We start from the raw sequence: 24,034 nt of genomic DNA on the forward strand, positions 1-24,034 counted from the left end.
TATTGTTCAAATACTTTGAGGAACTATTGTCATTCTTAATTGATTCTAGAAACAGACTTTGTTTGTGCCATTGCTCATTAGTGGTGGTGAGTGAAAACAATCAGAAATACTATCAGACATCCCGAAAAGGGCACATTAGTAGGCCTACATTTGCATGCAGGCCAAGTAGACTAGTCCTACTGTATGGACCTCACTTTGTGCACGTGGGCATTGTCATCAAATCAAATCAAATGTTAATGGTCAAATACAGGTGTTCAGCAGATGTTATTGCGGGTGTTGCGAATTGCTTGTGTTTCTAGTTCTGACAGTGCAGTAATATCTAACAAGTAATATTTAACAACTTCAAAACATATACCCAGTACACACACATCTTAGTAAAGGAATGAAATTAAGAATATATAAACATATGGACGAGCAATGTCAGAGCGCCGTAGAATAGTATAGAATACAGAATATACATTTGAGATGAGTAATGCAAGATATGTAAACATTATTAAAGTGGCTAGTGATTTCAAGTCTATGTATATAGGTAGCAGCCTCTATGTGCAATTGATGGCTATTTAACAGTCTGATGGCCTTGAGATTGAAAAACAGCTTCGGTCTCTCGGTCACAGCTTTGATGCACCTGTACTGAGTGGGTGATTCTGGGTGATAGCGGGGTGAACAGGTAGTGGCTCGGGTGATTGTTGTCCTTGACAATCTTTTTGGCCTTCTGTGATATTGGGTGCTGTAGGTGTCCTGGAGGGCAAGGGCAGGCAGTTTGCCCCCGGTGATGCGTTGGGCAGACCGCACCACCCTCTGGACATTCCTGCGGTTGCCGGCGGTGCAGTTGTCATATCAAGAGGTGATAAAGCCCGATAGGATGCTCTCAATTGTGCATCTGTAAAAGTTTGTGAGGGTTAAATTGAATTCATCCTCCTGAGGTTGAAGAGGAGCTGTTGCGCCATTTCAGTTTGTCAGGAATGTGTATGCTGAGGAACTTGAAGCTTTCCACCTTCTCCACGGTGGTCCCGTTGATGCTTTGTTTTGTTGACGTTGAATGAGAGGTTATTTTCTGGCACCATACTCCCAGAGCCATCACCTCCTCCCTGTAAGCGGTCTCGTCATTGTTGGGAATCAAGCCTACTACTGTTGTGTCATCTGCAAACTTGATGATTGAGTTGGGGGTGTGCTTAGCCACACAGTCATGGGTGAACAGGGAGTACATGAGGGGGCTGGGCACGCCCCCTTGTGGGGCCCCAGTGTTAAGGATCAGCGAAGTGGAGGTGTTGTTTTCTACCTTCACCACCTGGGTCGGCCCATCAAGAAGTCCAGGACCCAGTTGCACAGGGTGGGGTTCAGATCCAGGGCCTCTAGCTTAATGATGAGCTTGGAGGGTACTATGGTGTTGAATCTTGAGATATAGTCAATGAACAGCATTCTTACATAGGTATTCCTCTTGTCCAGATGGGATAGGGCAGTGTGTAGTGTAATGGCGATTGTAGGCAAATTGAAGTGGGTCTAGAGTGACAGGTAAGGTAGAGGTGATAAGGTAGAGGTTATATCCTTGACTAGTCTCTCCAAGCACTTAATGATGACAAAAGTGAGCGATAGTCATTTATTTCAGTTACCTTTGCTTTCTTGGGTACAGGAACAATGGTGGCCATCTTGAAGCATTTTGGGACAGCAGGCTGGGATATGGAGAGATTGAATATGTCCGTAAACACACCAGCTAGCTGATCTGCGCATGCTCTGAGGACGTGGCTAGGGATGCCGTCTGGGCCGGCAGCCTTGCGAGGTTTAACACGCTTAAATGTCAGAGTCACGCCACAGAGAAGGAGAGCCCACAGTCCTTGGTAGCGGGCAGCATCATTGGCACTGTGTTGTCTTCAAAGCGGGCAAAGAAGGTGTTTAGCTTATCATGAAGCAAGACGGTGTCCACGACATGGCTGGTTTTCCTTTTTTAGTCTGTGCTTGTCTGTAGACCCTGCCACATACGTCTCGTGTCTGAGCCGTTGAATTGCGACTCCACTTTGTCTCTATACTGACGTTTTGCCTGTTTGATTGCCTTGCGGAGGGAATAACTACACTGTTTGTATTCTGCCATATTCCCAGTCACCTTGCCATTTTTAAAACCACCGCATTTTCAGTTTTGCGCGCATGCTGCCATCTATCCACGGTTTCTGGTTAGGGTACAACATCTCCTATGCACTTTACTGATAAACTCAGTAACCGTATCAGTTTATACGTCAATGTTATTCTCTGAGGCTACCCGGAACTTATCCCAGTCCGCGTGATCAAAACAATTTTGATGTGTTTATTCCGATTGGTCAGACCAGCGTTGGATTGTCCTTAGCACAGGTACTTCCTGTTTGAGTTTCTGCCTATAGGAAGGGAGGAGCAAAATGGAGTCATGGTCAGATTTGCCGAAAGGACGGCCGGGGAGGGCCTTGTATGCATCCCCGAAGTTGGAGTAACAGTGGTCCAGTGTTTTAGCAGCGCGAGTACTACAGTTGATATGTTGGTAGAATTTAGGTAGCCTGTCCTCAAATTTGCTTTGTTAAAATCTCCAGCTATAATAAACGCAGCCTCAGGATATGTGGTTTCCAGTTTCCATAAAGTCCAGTGTTCCTTGAGGGCCGTCGTGGTATCGGCTTAAGGGGAGATATACACGGTCGTGACTATCTCAGAAGAAAAGTCTCTTAGAAGATAATATGGTTGGCATTTGATTGTGAGGTATTCTAGGTTTGGTGAAAAAAAGGACTTGAGTTCCAGTATGGTATCACAATTACACCACGAGTCGTATACGCTATACGCTTCAGCACTCGGCGGTACTGTTCTGTTAGCATGTGTGGCCTACCACTTTGTGGCTGAGCCAATGTTGCTCCTAGATGTTTCCACTTCACAATAACAGCACTTAAAGTTGACAAGGGCAGCTCTGGCAGGGCAGAAATGTGATGAACTGACTTGTTGGAAAGGTGGCATCCTATTATGGTGCCACGTTGAAAGTCACGAGCTCTTCAGTAAGGCCATTCTACTGCCAATGTTTGTCCATAGAGATCGCATGGCTGTGTGCTCAATTTTATACACCTGTCAGCAATGGGTGTGGCTGAAATAGCCGAATCCACTAATTTGAAGGGGTGTCCACACACACTATTTATACAAAAGTATCTGTATCTATTCATCATCACCTATAGTGTCTCCCAGGTCTTCCTAACATGTTGTCATTTGTCATTTGGCATGTTTTGTCATTGGGAAAAGCCTCTATCAACCCTTGATACAGTTTAGAAATCAACTTTAGAGGTTTGTCAGTCTCCCTTAAAATAGTTTATATCTTGTTTGCTGCACAGAGAGAATAAAGTGTCCTATCTGCAAAAGTTAACCTCTACGCCGTCACAGACTTGTCTTCCCTGGTTGCCTGACCCGGTTGAGACCCCTGTCACCATCTGATCCTGCTCAGATGAGGCATGACAAAGAATGCCCTTGGTGTACATTTTTACATGATATTATCCAGGAATAGAATCAATGTTTCAATAATTGAAATTCCCATTATTCCCATATCCCAGACTGTAGCCTACCCATCAACTCAAGATGGAACTTTGTATCTATTCACTGATTGTTATCAGTGGTGTAAAGTACTTAAGTTCCCGATTGACACAGCGGTCTAAGGCACTGCATCTCAGTCCTAGAGGTGTCACTACAGACCCTAGTTCGATTCCTGGCTCTATCACAACCAGCTGTGATTGGGAGTCCCATAGGGTATTTACTGAGGAGTGGCTTCCGTCTGGCCACTCTACCATAAAGGCCTGATTGGTGGAGTGCTGCAGAGATAGTTTTCCTTCTAGAAGGTTCTCCCATCTCCACAAAGAAACTCTGGAGCTCATTCAGAGTGACCATCGGGTTCTTGGTCACCTCCCTGACCAAGGCCGTTCTCCCCTGAGTGCTCAGTTTGGCCAGGCGGCCAGCTCTATGAAGAGTCTTGGTGGTTCCAAACTTCTTCCAATTAAGAATGATGGAGGCCACTGTGTTCTTGGGGGCCTTCAATGCTGCAGACATTTTTTGGTACTCTTCCCCAGATCTGTGCCTCAACACAATCCTGTCTTGGAGCTCTAGGGACAATTCCTTCATCCTCATGGCTTGGTTTTTGCTCTGACATGCACTGTCAACTGTGGGACCTTAAATAGACAGGTGTGTGTCTTTACAAATGATGTCCAATCAATTTAATTTACCACAGGTGGACTCCAGTCAAGTTGAAGAAAGATATCAAGGATGATCAACGGAAACAGCATGCACCTGAATTCAATTTCGCATCCCATAGCAAAGGGTCTAAATACTTATGTATTTCTGTTTTTTTTTCTTTCTAATACATTAGTAAGAATTTCAAAAAACCTGGTTTTGCTTTGTCATTATGGGGTATTGTGTGTAGATTGAAGAGTGGGGGGAAAGTATTTCATCCATTTTAGAATAAGGCTGTAATGTAAAATGTGGAAAAAGTCGAGGGGTCTGAATACTTTTCGAATGCACTAGGTAATAGGCTTTGTGGCCACTGTGGAAAAAATAAGCTACTTCTCTCATCTATTGGTCAGATACTTCAGTTGTAACTGGTTCTGTTACGCTCAGATTTTAAAGTTGATTGACAACTTCAGCATCATTACAAACTTACTCTTTTTTTAAACAATAGCCTATTTAGAAAGCAAAATGTCTCCGGTGATGCTGCATTCATTGTCTTCCGTTAACTTCAGAGGCTGTTTTACCTATTTCTTGGTCAACTCATATCAACATCACATGTACAGTATGTCATACAGCAAACACTCTTACTGTAGTGAGTGCATACATTTCAAACTTTTCTTTCGCCATACTGGTCCCCTGTGGGAGTTGAACCCACAACCCTGATATTGCAAGTGCCATACTCTACCAACTGAGCCTCACGGGACCATTAGTGGTGGCGTTGCCTAAATACATACAACATAATAGGCCTAATTAAGAGAACAGTAAAGAATAAAAAACATAAAAAAATGCTGGGCAGAGCATGGCCAGAGCTCGTGGCTGAGTGGTACCAGAGCGAAGTTGGAGCAGGGGAGAAGGCTAACTCTCCTGAATTCTTTGAATCTGCTCCACACTCCAGACAATTGATGCACACTCCGCTCCTCGCTCAAAACCAGCTCCACTCCGCTCATATCCTCTGTAATACACATAACAATGTATAGACCAGAGGTGGCCGGTCTTATCATATCCTATTATATAGCTCTTCCTTTATCTCTCCTTACATCTACTGATATCAGATGAAGGTCACATGATCTCTAGAGATCCCGCAAAGCACCACGATTTACAGTAAATTGTGTGTGTGTTTCTGTTGGTGTATGTGTGGAGCTCCATTTTCCCCTGCTGCTCAACCACATTTTCTCTCTCTCTCTCTCTCTCTCTCTCTCTCTCTCTCTCTCTCTCTCTCTCTCCCCCCTCTCTCTCCCCCCTCTCTTTCTCTCTCTCCCCCCCTCTCTCTCTCTCTCTCTCCCCACTCCCTCTCTCTCTCTCCCCCCTCCCTCTCTCTCTCTCTCTCTCTCCACTCCCTCTCTCTCTCCCTCTCTCTCTCTCTCTCTCTCTCTCTCTCTCCCATAAAAGAGTCAGATAAAAAGTAAAGGGCCTGTGTGTCAGACATGACATCCTCTAGTCCCAAACCCCCAGACAGCTTCTGTAGATGAGACTGGCTGGCTGTAGAGTAGTCAGTGCTTTGAGAGCAACCCCAAGGTCATCCATGGAGCTCTGCTGATGCAGAGGGGGGAGGGAGAGAGGGAATCCAACTACACTAAACAACAAACTGGCTATTCCATTCTGTATAACAGAGATACCATAAACTATGTTAGATAAGTGAAACCGAGCTGTTATGTTTATGGACTAGTGGCCCTTTTATAGTTTATTAGTTGTAGTGAGTTTTAGATATAATCACAGCCATATTTCACAGCTCTCTTTTACTGCTCCAAATGATACTCTAGTGCAGAAAGAGGGCAACAGTTTATGAAACACATGGTACTCTCCTCTAAACAACAATACTTTTTTAAACTAACCGAGGATCAATATGCTGTATGATTGGATGATATGACTGGCCCATGTCTGCCAATAGCTACTCCTGATTGACGATATTACTAGAGTCCTCTGTTAACCTCACTAGGGTAGGGGGCACTATTTTCACCTCCGGATGAAAAGTGTGCCCAAAGTAAACTGCCTTTTACTCAGGCCTAGAAGCTAGGATATTCATATAATTTGGATTTGGATAGAAAACTCTAAAGTTTCCAAAACTGTCAAAAATAATGTATGTGGGTATAACAGAACTGATATGGCAGGCGAAAACCTGAGAAAAATCCATCCCGGAAGTGGGATTTTTTTATGTTTGTAATTTACATTGACTTTACAGTATCCAATGATTTAGGACTCAGATTGCACTTCCTATGGCTTCCACTAGATGTCAACAGTCTTTAGAAATAGTTTCAGGCTTGTATTCTGAAAAATGAGAGAGTAAGACCACTCTGAATGAGTGGACCATGCAGTGTCCCAGAGCTGTTTACTGCGCATGACAGAGAGCACGCCTTTCTTGTTTTTCTTTTATATTGACGAAGCTATTGTCCTGTTGAAATATTGTTCATTATTATCTGCCTGTTTTGACCGCCATGGAGCCATTGGATTACTGAACAAAACGCACCAACAAAATTGAGGTTTTTGGATATAAAGAGGGACTTTATCAAAAAAAAACAACATTTGTTGGGTAACTGGGAGTCTTGTGAGTGCAACCATATGAAGATCATCAAAGGTAAGTGATTCATTTTATCACTATTTCTGATTTTTGTTACACCTCTGCTTGGCTGGTAACTGTTTGTAATGTTTGCGTGCTGGTCTCTGTCTTCAGATAATCTCATGGTACGCTTTCGCAGTAAAGCCTTTTTGAAATCTGACACAACGGTTAGATTAACAAGAAGTTAATCTTTAAACTGATGTGTAACACTTGTATGTTTTTTAAATTTGTATTATGAGTATTTCTCTTTTTGAATTTGGCGCTCTGCAATTTCACCAGATGTTGGCCAGGTGGGACCACCCCCTAGAGAGGTTAACACCCTCTGACACCATTTGTGGTCCCTGGGGGTGAAAGTCTAGACATTTTACCCTGATACTGTACTGTAAGGCTCTGAGCTGGGATAAGAGAGAGAGTGTATGTAAATGTAGCAGACAGAGTTTTTTTATATACTGTTAACAAGATTAAACGGTGAGATTATCTTGATTAAATAATCACGGTGGAATTAATAGCACTGGAGCATGCTGTACGCACACTATTTATGAGTATTTATACACACACATCTAATTTCAGCAAAGTTCTTTGTGAAAGGTTTCAGTTTATTTACCTTTATTGATTTACTCTGACCTAATAATGTATGAATATGAACGAACATGTGGAATGTTCACTTGTTTGCAAACATGCTTACTACTGTAAACAGCATACCAAGTTACTCTTCACACACTGTTTTTTTCAGCAGACTAGGTCAGTGTGACTGTGTGTGAGAATAATCAAAGCTTTAATGAGATTTTAATCTACACTGCCCTTCCCACCGCTTTAATTCTGTTATCAGGGTGTGTTCACGCCACTTCTACAATAACAAAACCGTATGCGTGTGTGTACACACTCATCAGTGTAATTGCTGAGGACGTATTGTCAGATATACCCATTGGGAGAGGTACATGAGGACGCATTCACACAGTGCACCAGATCCTAATGGACACACACACGGTCGGTCAGTCAAAAGGATATGAAGGGGCTGATGCTTTTTCTGCTATTTGTTGAGAGAGCAAGAGAGAGAGAGAGAGAGAGAGAGAGAGAGAGAGAGAATGAATGAGAGCTATGAAGACCAGCCGTTTATATTTGACAGACGCTTTTAAATGTTTTGAAGAGAATGAAGTCCAGGAGCTTGTCGACTGTGTGTACAAATTGCGTGTGTTTCTCTGTGTGTACATGAGTCTATCCTTGCCCACGTGTGAGTGAGTACAGCAGAGTAGCTGATCAGTAGAGCTGAGTTTGATACACTATATGTACAAAAGTATGTAAACACCCCTTCAAATGAGTGGATTCGGCTATTTCAGGCACACCCGTTGTTGACAGTTATATCAAATCTAGCACACAGCCACGCAATTTCCATAGACAAACATTGGCAATAGAATGGTCTTACTGAAGAGTTCGGTGACATTCAATGTGGCACCGTCATAGGATGCCAAGTTTCCAACTAGTCAGTTCATAAAATTTCTGCCCTGCCAGAACTGCCCCGGTCAACTGCAAGTGCTGTTATTGTGAAGAAAAAAACACGCAAAGTGATAGGCCACACAAGCTCACAGGAAGTCACACATGGTTTGGGCTCTTTAGTTCCAGTGAAGGGCAATCTTAACGCTACAGCATTCTAGACAATTCTGTTCTTCCAACTTTGTGGCAACAGTTTGGGAAAGGCCCTTTCCTGTTTCAGCACGACAATGCACTTGTGCACAAAGCAAGGTTCATACAGAAATGGTTTGTCAAGATCGTTGTGGAAGAACTTGACTGGCCTGCGCAGAGCCCTGACCTCAACCCCACTGAACATCTTTGAGATGAATTGGAACGTCGACTCTGAGCCAGGCCTAATCGCCCAACATCAGTGCCCAACCTCACTAATGCTATTGGGGCTGAATAGAAGCAAGTCCCCGCAAAGCCTTCCCAGAAGAGTGGAGGCTGTTATAGAATCAAAGGTGGGAACAACTCCATATTAATGCCCATGATTTTGGAAATACGTGTTTGACAAGCAGGTTTCCACATACTTTTGTATATGTGACCCACCACCTGGATTCGATCCTATATAGAACATTTTGAAATTGTGTTTTTTACATGGGATAAAAGTAGAGAGAGAGAGCTAGAAAATTGTATATAATACGCTGCAGTTGAGGAACCGTGGGAAAGTAATTCTGCTTTGAAAGTTGATAAACTTGTAACCCAACTTTTGAGAAAATGTCCATTAAATATTTTGTCTACACCAGGGATCATCAACTAGATTCAGCCACGGGATGAATGTTTCTTGAGGGGATGGTCGGTGGGCCAGAACATAATTACAAATAACTTGTAGACCGTGAATTTGTCCGCAAGAAGCCCAAACAGATATGTTCAAATAAAACAATAATTTCAAAGTTTGCTTCCATTTGTATATGATCACGTGTCTCTATTATGTCTGAGAATACTTGGGAACAGATTTCTTAAATTAATGTCACTTGGAGCTGATGTCCTGGTGTTTTTATAGTCGTATGTCCAACAATGAAAATTCCACCAATAAACCACCAAAACCCACCAATTTGGCCCACAGGCCGCCAGTTGGGAAACCCTGGTCTACACCCATTCAGCATCGTTCACACCCTCTTCAGCCTTAGCCCCACCCATCTCTTTAAGGATTCACATGTGAGGCCATGTCCTAAACAGTGAGAAAGGTAGTGTAGTAAACAGCCAAAGATTTCAAGACTAAAATTAGGAGCAAAAATACACTTTATCTAGTCCTTGGTCTACATCCTACGCGGACACGTTTTTTTAATACTACAAAATCACAAGGAAGCCTACTCTGCTGACACTGACAAACAGATCAATAAAAACAATGTTGTCTGATCCATATAATTGGTCAACGAAAAGGGGAGACACATACAATATGACGTCCATCTAACCTGGAGGAGGAAATTATTGTCCAAAAACAAACAAAAGTGACCCAATGACAAAGACAGTGAATATACACACTCACCAGGGATATGGCCAATGTTTTCCTCTGATGCCAACAATATAGATTACTGTTCGCTCAACTAAGTTAAGACAGATTTAAGTATTTTCATTGTCATCTCTTTACAGCAATAGCCATTTGATTTCCGAACATTTTTTCCGCAATTGTATTTTTTCATATTGCGATATGCCTGGCTGGGTCTCTCTGCTTTTCACTGACAGTCGCAACAATCATCTATTTGGCATTTGCAACGCGCGCTGTCATAATTGATTATATTAATTTCCTTAGACAGGAGTAAGCTAATTAGGCTATATAATGTTTGCAATCTAATTCAATTTACTGTAGGGAAAGCTTAGCTTCCCCTAGCCTTATGGACACGCCGGCTATGCCTTTTAATATGGCATAAACACAACCAGTCATGTTTTCATCTGATTGTCAAACAATCACCTCACCAAGACACTTGTGTAGGCTACCAGCGCACGGGTACCTGCGCACATTCGTCCCCTCACAAAATAATTTTAGCACTAAACCCCAACAGTGGACTTCGCACCTGTAATTTGATGAATGGAAAGAGACATATGCTACAAACACCTACGTGTATTGCAATGACATTCTGCGATTATCATTAGACCTACACTTGTAGCCTGAATTGATGCATCCACTTGTTGTCCACACGCGCCTCAGTCTCAGCCACTAATTTTCCGCCTTGTCCGCAAGAGTCTCGGCCACTCCCCATCTTGACAAAATGTGTTCTCCTCAAACAACAACGTAATTTGGAGCGTATAGCACCCGGTTTCTAGTGAATTCTCAGTTTTTTAATGCGGATAACATGCATTAATGTTAAATAATATAGTTATAGCCTATAGTTTTTTGGCCATGTTGTATTAATTGTTGTTTGTTTTAAAGGCTCACGTTTTACTGGTACGGCGTAGCCCCACATTTTATTTTGCCGGGACGCCGTAATGGACCTTACCGCTTTACTTTCTGTCCTAATCTGATTTTGGTGCAGGTCATGTTGTTCTTCACATTACCGTCTCTGGTAAATACACACTATATCAAATAAAATCTGACTGCCTCTGCTAGGAAGCTTAAACTGGGCCGTGGTTGGTTCTCCCAGCAGAACAATGATCCAGAGCACATCTCGAAATCAACACAAAAATGGTTCACTGACCACAGAATCAAGGTTTTGCCACGGCCACCCAAGTCCCCTGACCTAAACCCCATAGAAAACCATTGGAATGAGCTGAAGAGGAGAGTCCACAAGCGTGGACCTCAGAATCTTAAGGATCTGGAGAGATTCTGTATGGAGGAATGGTCTCAGATCCCTTGTCATGTGTTCTCCAACCTCATTACACATTATAAGAGAAGACTCAGAGTTGTTATCTTAGCAAAGGGAGGTTGCACTAAGTATTGACTGAAGGGGTGCCAATAATTGTGGCACACATATAGCTGAGAAAATTATTTGTTTTATGATAAAACATTTTTTTCTCCTTTCAATTATTTTACTTTAATAAAGGTTCGATTTATTAACACAGCACGTTTGCTCATATTTACCAAGGGTGCCAATATTTGTGGAGGGCACTGTACTGTTTAGCTTTTGTCTTAACAAAAGACTCCACTATGCAAGAACCATTTCAATAGAATGTTCGTGATGTCAATGTGACAACTGTTGATATACGTAGCTGGTAAATTTGCTCTGGCTATCTACTCCGATTTCAGAGCACTCTCATCTGAGTGTGCCAGAGTGCAGAATAACTGAGCGTTCATAATTACGAACTCTCAACACCCGTTGAATATGGCCAATATCAGTAAACGTCGGCAAAAAACGTAATTAAATTGTTGGCAGCAGCACAGTTGCAGTCACCAACGATCTGGATAACAAAAAAACAGCCCAACCAGCTCTGCTAGGGCGAGTAAAATGGGCAGAGTGAGCTGTTCTCTCATTTGTGTCTGGAAGTAAATAGCAAGCTAGCCAACGTTGGCCAGTTAGCTTGGGTGCTTGACTGCTGTTGTTAGGACAGAACAATCAGATCTACCCTACTCCTCGGCCAGAGCATCCAGTGTGTGCTCTGAACGCTCCAAGAGCGAAACGCACTAAATATACGAACAGACAATCTGACAATATTCTGAGTTTTTGGGCGGGGTTATAGCTTAAGAGGGTGTGAATGATGCTGAATGGGTGTAGACAAAGAAGAGCTGTCAAAATATTCAAAGGCCATTTTCTCAAAAGTAAGGTTACAAGTTTATCAACTTTCAAAGCAGAATTACCTTCGCATTGTTCCTCAACTGTAGTGCATAATTTACAATTTTCTAGCCCTCAGTCTCTACTTTTATCTAATGTGAAAATTGTGAAAAACACAATTTCAAATTTTGCTACAACGACGTGCGACATACACCTAGCTTCCTGAAACAGGTCACACTACTAATCACCATCTTGATTTTGCATGCTTGCTGTGTGTGTGTGTGTGTGTGTGTGTGTGTGTGTGTGTGTGTGTGTGTGTGTGTGTGTGTGTGTGTGTGTGTGTGTGACCCTCATCAGCGTAATTGCTGAGGAAGTATTGGCAGGTATCCCCATAGGGAGAGGTACACGAGGAAACACACCCTGGTCCAGATCCTATCCCACATACAAACGTATACACCAAACTTTGACAAGGGATTTGAGACATCCTTCCTAACAACAGGAGAACAAACAAGTTCCATGTTCTAAAAACAGCTTGCAGCTTCAATCTTCCTGACAGAATAACAAATCCCACTGTGCTCTCCTCTGTAGCCCTGAGGCAGGCTGCGCTAGCTGCAACTAAATACATCTCTGATGAGGCCAGGGAGCCCCCTCTGTTGACAGCAGGTGTATATACAGTATGTGTGTATATACACTGAGTATACAAACATTAAGAACACCTGCTCTTTCCATGACTTAGACTGACCAGATGAATCCAGGTGGAAGCTATGATCCCTTATTGATGTCACTTGTTAAATCCACTTCAATCAGTGTAGATGAAGGGGAGGAGGAGACAGGTGAAATAATCATTTTAAGCCTTGAGACAATTGAGACATGGAATGTGTATGTGTGCCATTCAGAGGGTGAATAGCAAAGACAGAAAATGTAAGTGCCTTTGAACAGGGTATGGTAGTAGGTGCCATCCGCACCGGTTTGTGTCAAGAACTGCATCGCTGCTGGGCTTTTCATACTCAACAGCCAGCCAACTATAACACAACTGTGGGAAGCAATGGAGTCAACATGGGCCAGCATCCCTGTGGACCGCTTTCGACACCTTGTAGAGTCCATGCCCCGATCAATTTAGTCTGTTCTGAGGGCAAAAGGGGGTAGTGCAACTCAATACTAGGTGTTCTTAATGTTGAATACTCATTAATGAATACTCAGTGTATGTGTTTATGTGTGTGAAGGCAGGGCTGAATCACGGGGTTCTAACTAGCTAGTCTGTCTGTTGTCCTCTCCTGTCATAACACAGTCTCACGGAAGAGACACCAGCATTACTCTACTGATTTACAGTACTAGAATTACAAATGTTCCTTGCTAGCTTTGTCATTCACCCTCCATTGGTTTTACAGTGTGTGTGTGTGTGTGTGTGTGTGTATGTATAAGTGATTAATGCTTCAGACACTGCACTGTATTTATCTAATTTCTCATCAAATCTGTCTGAGCCTCCAAATCCCTCCACTACAGTGTGTGTGTGAGCACGTGCGTGTGTGTATGTGTGTTCAGGGGCCTGAACCTGCTGCCTCAAATTTTGAGCCCCCTCTCTGCACTTCTGTCACATACACATGTGTGTGCACACACACACACATCAATCTCCAGCCAGCAACGGCCTGGTCCATTTCCTCAGAGGTAATCTTGTGATTTGGACTAATACCACAGCCTCTTATTATCCCAGCTGAAAGAAACACACACCCACACCCTGCTGCCAAGATGCTGCTGGCTGCCGCAGCGTACGGAGGAACTTCCTACAAGGTTGCGAGAAATTCTCCTTCACAAAGTCTTTGAGTTAAAGGGGCAGGGCTGGCATTATGGACAGGCCTTAGGGGCACTGGCCCGCCATATCGTACCTCCATGCCCCTGCAACAATACTGAACAAAAATATAAATGCAACATGCAACAATTCAAAGATTTCACTGAGTTACAGTTCATATAAAGAAATATAAAGAAATGAATTAGGTCATAATCTATGGATTTCACATGACTGGGAATACAGATATGCTTCTGTTGCTCATACACATTGACTACAGTTCAGCATTCACCACCATAGTGCCCTCAAAGCTCATCACTAAGCTAAGGACCCTAGAACTAAACTCTGCAACTGGACAAGCCTGTACCCTTGCACACTGACTCGGTACCGGTGCCCCCTGTATATAGCTTCGCTATTGTTATTTTTATTGTGTTACTTTTTAATATTACTTTTTATTTTAGCCTACTTGGCAAATACTTTCTTCTTCTTGAACTGCACTGTTGGCTAAGGGCTTCTAAGTAAGCATTTCATGGTAAAGTACACTTGTTGTATTCGGCGCATGTGGCAAATAAAGTTTGATTTGATTTGGATCCTGAACTTCCTGACGGGCCGCCCCCAGGTGGTAAGGGTAGGTAACAACACATCCGTCACGCTGATCCTAAACACGGGGGTCCCTCAGGGGTGTGTACTCAGTCCCCTCCTGTACTCCCTGTTCAATCATGACTGCATGGCTAGGCACAACTCCAACAACATCATCAAGTTTGCCGAAGACACAACAGTGGTAGGCCTGGTCACCAACAACGATGACACAGCCTACAGGGAGGAGGTCATAGACCTGGCCGTGTGGTGCCAGGACAACAACCTCTCACTCAACATTAAACTTTTAATTAGATCAAACATAATATTTTATACACAAATTCAGTCATTAAAATCAATAACGGATTCACTGGACAATATCCACCACCAAAGTCCTGTGTGTGTGTGTGTGTGATGAATCATTAAAATCAATAAAGCGTGATGAATACTCTTCATCACTAAACCACCATAGTCAGCCAATTAACCCAGCAGTGTTTAACTGCTCATTCTGGTCACTGGGCACTGGGCCATTCATTACCATCTAAACCAGCCTAACACACACATAGACACACCTACACACACACACAATATATATAATTGTATACTGTGTAACACAGCTAGGCTTTTAGTATAACACAAGGAATTAGCTGTGGGCAATCGTTTGTGACATGAAAAATCTCTTCCCCCTCCGTGGTCATGTCTTGGACTGGTCTGAACCACCCAGAAGACCTGCAGGGTGTGTGTGTCATTTTGTGTGTGTGTATGTGTGTCCCAGGGTCAGAGTGGGCCGACCCAGCCCATCTGGATCCAATGAGATGCTAATCCACTTGGTGTGTCACTATGGAAACCATTCAGGTCCCACCCTGACCTGTCCTGCTCTCTGATGGGCCACTTCAACTGCTGTAAGATGGTGGTGAAGTGTTACCTGTAAATGGGATCCTGCATCACCATCATCTTACTCTCATCCCACGTCCACTCCTTCTTCTGTGGAAAGACAGAATAAATTGTTCAGTGAGGAGTGTGCCGCAGACAGTCAGCCAGAGGTTTGTGTGTGTAAGGAGTGTGTGAGAGATGCTAAGATGGAGTGAGAGGAGGTCAGGACCTCTGTGTAGTACGTTCACGCCAGACACTTTAAAATGAGGCTGACCCCGCTGGCTACTGCCATTCACCACTGTGTCTCTGAATGCCACAGTAATGAACTTTGACCTAGGGTGGGCTGGATGTTGAGCCCAAGGACTGGAGATATTGATTCAACAGGGCCAATCGATCCACATTCTAGACACTGAATAAAGCAATTATTTTGGCCATTCTCTCTTACCTTATTTTGCTCCCTTTCTCCCCATCTTTCTCACTCAGTCTTGCTTTGGCTGCTCTTTTTCACTTGCTCTCTCTTTTTCTCACTTGCTCTCTTTCTCTCATTTTTCCTAGCTTTGTCTCCCTCTCTGTCTTCTCTCTCATTCTCTCTTTTTCTCTCTTTTTCTCGTTCTCTCTCCCGTTCCCTATCCCTCAATCATTCTCATTATCTCTCTTTCTTTCTACACTGGGCTTTGTCCAAGTTTACTGAGAGAATATAAATGTCAACAGGAGAGCGATTGGAATTATTCCTCCTATTGATTTTTCGTTTCACCATTTCCACTCAAACATCTCTCTTTTCATACCTCCTTTCATCTCTCCATTCGGTGAGATGTAAATGAGGCGGTCTCTGGACGCGTTGACATTTCAGTCTTGGCCAGAGAGTAGGCTGAGAGACAAAGCAGACAGAGCCATAGAGTCCCATTCAAAATCACAACACCTTTCATTCTGTGCTGTGTTCAGTTCACTCCAGCTCTTTAGAACAATTCAACCAGAGATTCTGGATCTGGAAGAGGCATCTGCTATCTATTAAAGGGGACTGACCAGGGTACAAGGCGCGTGTCTCTTTCTTTTACTGGGGTTATCAAGATAAATTATCATTCAGTCTTGCGATCACTACGTCTATTCTCCTCTTTCTCCTCTCTCGATTCCCTTTGTCTTCCTCCCCATATTATTTTCTCCTCTCTCTATTCCCTTCTTCCAGTGGTGGAATAAGTACTACATTTTCATACTTGAATAAAAGTAAAGATACCTTAATAGAAAATTACTCAAATAAAAGTAATCCATTAAAATATGAGTAAAAGTCTAAAATGATCTGGATTTAAATGTAATTAAAAACATGCTCCAATTAGTAAGTATTTTGTAAACCTCCCGCTTTGGGCTGGATGTGTCAATATGGAGCACCATTATATATATTTTTTACAGACAGACAGAGGCACACCAACACTCAGACGTAATTAATTTACAAACCTAGTATTTGTGTTTCTTGAGTCCACCAGATAAGAGACCGTAGGGATGATAACACGTTATTATTCATAAGTGCATAAATTGGACCATAATTATGTCCTTCCTAAGTATTCAGAATGTAACAAGTACTTTTTGGTGTTAGGGAAAATGTATCAGAGTAAAGTGAACATATTTTATTTAGGAATGTAGAGGAGTACACGTGAAAGTTGTCCAAAATATAATTAGTAAAGAAACATTCAGATACCCCAAAAAACGACTTAAGTAGTACTTTAAAGTAGTTTTACTGAAGTACTTTACACCACTGCCTTCTTCCTCCTTTCTCTGTTCTCTCCATCCATAGGATCCCATAGAGTTCCACATATAGGGCCTTGGTCTGTGTGGACTCTAAAGGGCCTTGGTCTGTGTGGACTCTAAAGGGCCTGGGTCTGTGTGGACTCTAAAGGGCCTGGGTCTGTGTGGACTCTAAAGAGAAATCCCTTCTGCACTGGAATCACTCTGATATAAGACTGTCTGGCAGTTGGTGTTCATGTATTGTTTTTTCTCCATACCTCATTCTAGGTCTCATTCTCCCACTCTACTGACTGCATAAATAAAGCTTCATTCACAGATCTGTGTTGGTTGGGATGTGTGGATGAGGCTTTATGAGCGATTGACCGACGACAGCAGATATAGACAGCTGCATAATAGGCTGACGGATCCTTGCGGATATAGAAGCATCCATTGGCTTTCAGAGTGTTAAAAAGTGGACATGCACGCAAGAATGAACTCACGCATGCGCGCACAAACACACGCATTCGCTGCCCTTCAGAGTGGTCAAATGAAAACGACCACTAAGGACAACTCAATTAAGGCCTGACTGTAATCAGTGTGGAGGGAGGGAGGGAGGGAGGGAGGGAGGGAGGGAGGGAGGAAGCTAATGCAGCTAGGGGATATTTATATCAGGCCACATACCTTCTCTCTGTAGCCTCCCTTCGCCCTCCGCACCAGTGTTAAAGGTTGTTAAGGCATGTTAAAGGGTCCTATACAGGCTAAATGCATTACAGATTCCTATAGAGCTTAAGTGTAGCCTTCAGCCTTCAGTCACTGCCTTGAGCCATGTCTAGTGCATTAGTACTGTCCTCTCTTTACAAAAAAATGAATAGAGAGAGGAGAGAAAGTAGATCTCCATACAGGACTCCAGACAATGGAGGGTTGAGGAAGGAAGAAGACATCTGCTGAATACCACTGGCCTTTATATACCTTTAGGCTTGTTTGCATATCAGAGGTTATAAGTGTACTTCTAGCTTTAATAGGGACTGATGTTAATACTGTAGTTAAACTGAGAGACAGGTGAGAGGTCACTCAAGGTAAACCCAGTTGAACTACTGTCAAGGTTTATTATTAACCCAAATCACTGTAAAACTGCCATAAAGAAAGCTTTATACAAATGACATGGAGAGCAAAACAGGGGTATATTTAGCATAGCATAGAATGGATTTGCTCTCATCCTACACTCTACCCTGTCTGGAACAATATTTATCAGGGCACAGATTCACTCCTCTCCGCCACTCTACTCTGTCTGGAACAATATTTATCAGGGCACAGATTCACTCCTCTCCGCCACTCTACCCTGTCTGGAACAATATTTATCAGGGCACAGATTCACTCCTCTCCGCCACTCTACCCTGTCTGGAACAATATTTATCAGGGCACAGATTCACTCCTCTCCGCCACTCTACCCTGTCTGGAACAATATTTAGCAGGGCACAGATTCACTCCTCTCCGCCACTCTACCCTGTCTGGAGCAATATTTAGCAGGGCACAGATTCACTGAACTCTACTCTGTCTGGAACAATATTTAGCAGGGCACAGATTCACTCCACTCTACTCTGTCTGGAGCAATATTTAGCAGGGCACAGATTCACTGAACTCTACTCTGTCTGGAGCAATATTTAGCAGGGCACAGATTCACCCCTCTCTGCCACTTTACCCTGCCTGAAGCGTTATTTAGCAGGGCACAGATTCACTGAACTCTACCCTGTCTGGAACAATATTTAGCAGGGCACAGATTCACCCCTCTCTGTCTGGAACACAGGGCACAGATTCACTCCTCTCCGCCACCCTGCCTGAAGTGTTATTTAGCAGGGCACAGATTCACTGAACTCTACTCTGTCTGGAACAATATTTATCAGGGCACAGATTCACTCCTCTCCGCCACTCTACTCTGTCTGGAGCAATATTTAGCAGGGCACAGATTCACCCCTCTCTGCCACTCTACCCTGTCTGGAGCAATATTTAGCTGGAACAATATTTATCAGGGCACAGATTCACTCCTCTCCGCCACTCTACCTGTCTGGAACAATATTTATCAGGGCACAGACCCTCTCTCCGCCACTCTACCCTGTCTGGAACAATATTTATCAGGGCACAGATTCACTCTACTCTCTGGAGCAATATTTAGCCACTTCACTACTCTGTCTGGAACAATATTTAGCAGGGCACAGATTCACTGAACTCTACCCTGTCTGGAGCAATATTTAGCAGGGCACAGATTCACCCCTCTCTGCCACTCTACCCTGCCTGAAGCGTTATTTAGCAGGGCACAGATTCACTGAACTCTACCCTGTCTGGAGCAATATTTAGCAGGGCACAGATTCACTGAACTCTACTCTGTCTGGAACAATATTTAGCAGGGCACAGATTCACTCATCACACCCTCTCACTGCTGGTGACAGTTTATGAATCCCACTCACTCTTCCACTCACAACCCCAGGATATCACACTTCTCAGAAATGGCTGAGTGCGCAGTTTGACTGGGGTTGGTTAGAAACAACACAACAGCCATCCACTCTACGCCCTGCCCCTAAGCTCTGGACAGTTCAAATGGAAAGAAACTGGTTGAGAGATAATAACAGGTTATAAAAGAAAAATAAATACTCACTTTTAACTTTTTTCTGAGTGCCACCTTCACTCCATCCACTGAGACAATGATGTTGACCTTCTTCTTCTTGATGTTCTTCACTTTGAATTCATACTGTGGAAAGAATGATTGATTAACATTAGAAAGTATATATTAAGACATTGAATTTGTATTGAGGAAAGAAAGATTTCTTAATATTAGTTAGCATATAAAGTGAAAATTAAATCAAATATTGCCCCCAAAATAAATGAAAGTATAGCTGCAAGCAGCAATGAAACGGGGCGCTTGAAGTGTTAAACATCCTCCCTCATGTAAGCCCCATGTAACAATTCAAAACACTTCATATGCAAGTTTCATGTTGATAAAGTGTAGAGAAGTGAAGTTATTAGGCTTTAATTGAGGATACAATATTTTATTTGAGAGAGTTGTCATTTCCTCTTCAATCTTTCAACATATTGCTTAGCTTCTCTCAAACGTACTCGAGACAGATGTGATAACATACATTTTGAGTTTCAAGTCAATCGGATGTACGGTTCATGACTGTTTGAGGTTGTGGACAGGTGTCTTTTATACTGATAACAAGTTCAAACAGGTGCCATTAATACAGGTAACAAGTGGAGGACAGAGGGGCCTCTTAAAGAAGAGGCTCCTCTGGTCTGTGAGAGCCAGAAATCTTGCTTATTTGTAGGTGACCAAATACTTATTTTCCACCATAATTTGCAAATAAATTCATTAAAAATCCTACAATGTGATTTTCTGGATTTTTTTTTCTTATTTTGTCTGTCATAGTTGAAGTGTACCTATGATGAAAATTACAGGCCTCATCTTTTTAAGTGGGAGAACTTGTACAATTGGTGGCTGACTAAATACTTTTTTGCCCCACTGTATATTGAGCAGAAATGTGTGCTAATTGGTTAGGATTGATAGAGGAGTCATTAGTATTTTACATTCATTTGAATTTCATTTATCCAGGGAAAGAGTGTGTGTGTGTGTCTTTCTATTTAGCCAAAATATTTAACTGAAAGGTATTGTCTATGGCTGAGATCTCAAAGGTATTAGCTACTAGGGTAGCCACTTGCAGGCATTAGCTGGCAGGGTAGCTAGAGGTTTTAAGGCTGTGGCTGGCTTCCCTACATCTGTAGAGTCGATTAGCCTTCTCCCTGCGGGTGTCTGATGAATCAGGGTTAAGCATAGGAAAGCTTCTGCTCTTCAAAAACATCACACACCATACCTACACAGCCATAGGGATTTACATTTGCACAACTTGACTGGGAATAACAACTCTGCCATAACCAAATATGGGCCTAGCAGCCGCATGAATCAATGTGAACCTGCTGCCTCCATGTCTTTAATATATCGCTTTAATGTTCCTCCGGTCGGACGCCTGCTCTGTGGTTGGTAACTGACTAGGCTGGGTGTGTGTGTGTGGTGTCTGTGTGTCCTCTCCTGTCTGCTCTGTAGCCACCTGCACCTGGTCCAGACAGAAACAGCTAGGTGTGTGTGTGTGTGTGTGTGTGTCTGTGTGTGTCTGTGTGTGTCCGAATGCCTGTGGTGTGTGGCCAGACAGGCCACCTATCTCTTGTGTTGGTCCTGGACTGATGCCCTGATGTCTGATGCAGACAGGCCACCTGTCTATGGTGTTGGTCCTGGACTGATGCCCTGATGCCTGATGCAGACAGGCCACCTGTCTCTTGTGTTGGTCCTGGACTGATGCCTGATGCAGACAGGCCACCTGTCTCTTGTGTTGGTCCTGGACTGATGCCCTGATGCCTGATGCAGACAGGCCACCTGTCTCTTGTGTTGGTCCTGGACTGATGCCTGATGCAGACAGGCCACCTGTCTATGGTGTTGGCCCTGGAGGCCTGATGCAGACAGGCCACCTGTCTATCACTGATGATGCCCTGATGTGATGTAGACAGGCCACCTGTCTATGGTGTTGGCCCTGGATGATGCCTGATGCCAGGCCACTGTCTTTGTCCTGGAACAATGATGCCCTGATGCAGATGTAGGCCACCTGTCTATTCCTGGACTGATGCCTGATGCAGACAGGCCACCTGTCTACCCTTGGTCCTGGACTGATGCAATGATGCAGACAGGCCACCTTATCAGGGCACAGATGCCTGATGCTCCAGGCCACCTGTCTACTGTTGGTCCTGGACTGATGCAATGATTTAGACAGGCCACCTGATTCCTGGACTGATGCCTGATCCAGGCCACCTCTACTTGTCCTGGACTGATGCCTGATGCAGACAGGCCACCTGTCTTTGTGTTGGTCCTGGACTGACCTGATTCACTGGCCACTGTCTCTGTGTTGGTCCTGGACTGATGCCTGATGCAGACAGGCCATTTATGGTGGCATGCAGAGACAGGCCACCTGTCTCCTGGACTGATGCCTGATGCAGACAGGCCACCTGTCTATGGTGTTGGTCCTGGACTGATGCCTGATGCAGACAGGCCACCTGTCTATGTGTTGGCACTGGACTCATGCCTGATGCAGACAGGCCACCTGTCCCTGGTCCTGGACTGATGCCTGATGCAGACAGGCCACAGGCCCAGATGATGCAGACAGGCCACCTGTCTCTTGTGTTGGTCCTGGACTGATGCCTGATGCAGACAGGCCACCTGTCTCTTGTGTTGGTCCTGGACTGATGCCTGATGCAGACAGGCCACCTGTCTATGGTGTTGGTCCTGGACTGATGCCTGATGCAGACAGGCCACCTGTCTATGGTGTTGGTCCTGGACTGATGCCTGATGCAGACAGGCCACCTGTCTATGGTGTTGGCCCTGGACTGATGCCCTGATGCAGACAGGCCACCTGTCTTAGTGTTGGCACTGGACTGATGCCTGATGCAGACAGGCTACCTGTCTGTGTTGGTCCTGGACTGATGCCTGATGCAGCAGGGCCTGGACAGATGTCTATGAACTCTGATGCCCTGATGCCTGTCTGGAGCAATATTGATGCAGACAGGGCACAGATTCACCTGACTGATGCCTCTGATGCCTGATGCAGACAGGCCACCTGTCTTTGTGTTGGTCCTGGACTGATGCTGCAGACAGGCCACCTGTCTTTGTGTTGGTCCTGGACTGATGCTGATGCAGACAGGCCACCTGTCTGGTTGGTCCTGGACTGATGCCTATGCAGGGCCACCTGTCTTCCTGGACTGATGCTCTGATGCCTGACAGGGACCTGTCTTTGTGTTGGTCCCGGACAGGGCACAGATGTCACTTGTGTTGGTGTTGGTCTCTGACCTGTCTGGAGACAGGCCACCTGTCTAGTGGTCAGGGCACAGATTCACCACCTGTCTACTGTTGGTCCTGGACTGATGCCCTGATGCCTGATGCTAGGGCACAGATTGGAACTGGACTGATGCCTGATGCAGACAGGCCACCTGTCTCTTGTTCACTGATGCCTGATGCAGACAGGCCACCTGTTATGGTGTTGGTCCCTGGATGCAGACAATGTCTATTTTGGTCCTGGACTGACCTGATGAGACAGGCCACCTTCTCTGAATGCCTCAGACAGGCCACCTACTGGACTGATGCCTGATGCAGACAGGCCACCTATTGTTGGTCCTGGACTGATGCCTGATGCAGACAGGCCATTCACCCTGGACTGATGCCCTGATGCAGACAGGACACCTGTCTTTTGTGTTGGTCCTGGACTGATGCCCTGATGCCTGATGTAGACAGGCCACCTGTCTATGGTGTTGGCCCTGGACTGATGCCCTGATGTAGACAGGCCACCTGTCTATGGTGTTGGCCCTGGACTGATGCCTGATGCAGACAGGCCACCTGTCTTTGGTGTTGGCCCTGGACTGATGCCCAGATGCCTGATGCAGACTGGCCACCTGTCTCTTGTGTTGGCCCTGGACTGATGCCTGATGCAGACAGGCCACCTGTCTTTTGTGTTGGTCCCGGACTGATGCCTGATGCAGACAGGCCACCTGTCTTTTGTGTTGGTCCTGGACTGATGCTCTGATGCCTGATGCAGACAGGCCACCTGTCTTTTGTGTTGATCCCGGACTGATGCCTGATGTAGACAGGCCACCTGTCTTTTGTGTTGGTCCCGGACTGATGCCTGATGCAGACCCCTAAGTGTTGGTCCTGGACTGATGTGATCAAATGGAAAGAATCTGGTTGAGACCTGATAAGGCCAACTAGGTGTATAAAAGAAAAATAAATACTGGACTGATGCCTGATGCCTGAGACAGGCCACCTGTCTTTTTGTTGGTGCCACCTTCACCATCCACTGAGACAATGATGTTGACCTTCTGTCTTCTTGATGTTCTTCACTTTGACATGATGCCTGATGCAGACAGAATGATGCCTGATTAGACAGGCCACCTTCTATGTAAGTATGGACTGATGCCTGATGCAGACATGTCTCTTGTGTTGGTCCTGGACTGATGCCTGATGCAGACAGGCCACCTGTCTTAATATTAGTTGGACTGATGCCTGATAAAGGCCACCTGTCTATTAAATGCAAATATTCTGGATGATGCCTGATGCAGACAGGCCACCTGTCTTGTGTGGTCCTG

The 24,034-nt window shown here is 44.4% G+C and overlaps 1 protein-coding gene across 1 annotated transcript in view; it reads right to left on the minus strand.

Annotated features, from left to right (window-relative positions):
• The window catches only part of LOC135513039 (carboxyl-terminal PDZ ligand of neuronal nitric oxide synthase protein-like), a 186,801-nt gene that overhangs the window by 81,975 nt on the left and 80,792 nt on the right, over positions 1–24,034 (minus strand). Inside the window, exons 3-4 of the mRNA XM_064935692.1 lie at positions 19,518–19,610; positions 15,204–15,262 (exon numbers count right to left, since the gene is read on the minus strand). Coding sequence (XP_064791764.1) covers positions 15,204–15,262; positions 19,518–19,610 — 152 coding nt within the window. The remainder of the gene's footprint in view (positions 1–15,203; positions 15,263–19,517; positions 19,611–24,034) is intronic.

The sequence above is a fragment of the Oncorhynchus masou genome, chromosome 24 (genome assembly GCF_036934945.1).
Source record: "Oncorhynchus masou masou isolate Uvic2021 chromosome 24, UVic_Omas_1.1, whole genome shotgun sequence".
NCBI classification, from domain to species: Eukaryota; Metazoa; Chordata; class Actinopteri; order Salmoniformes; family Salmonidae; genus Oncorhynchus; species Oncorhynchus masou.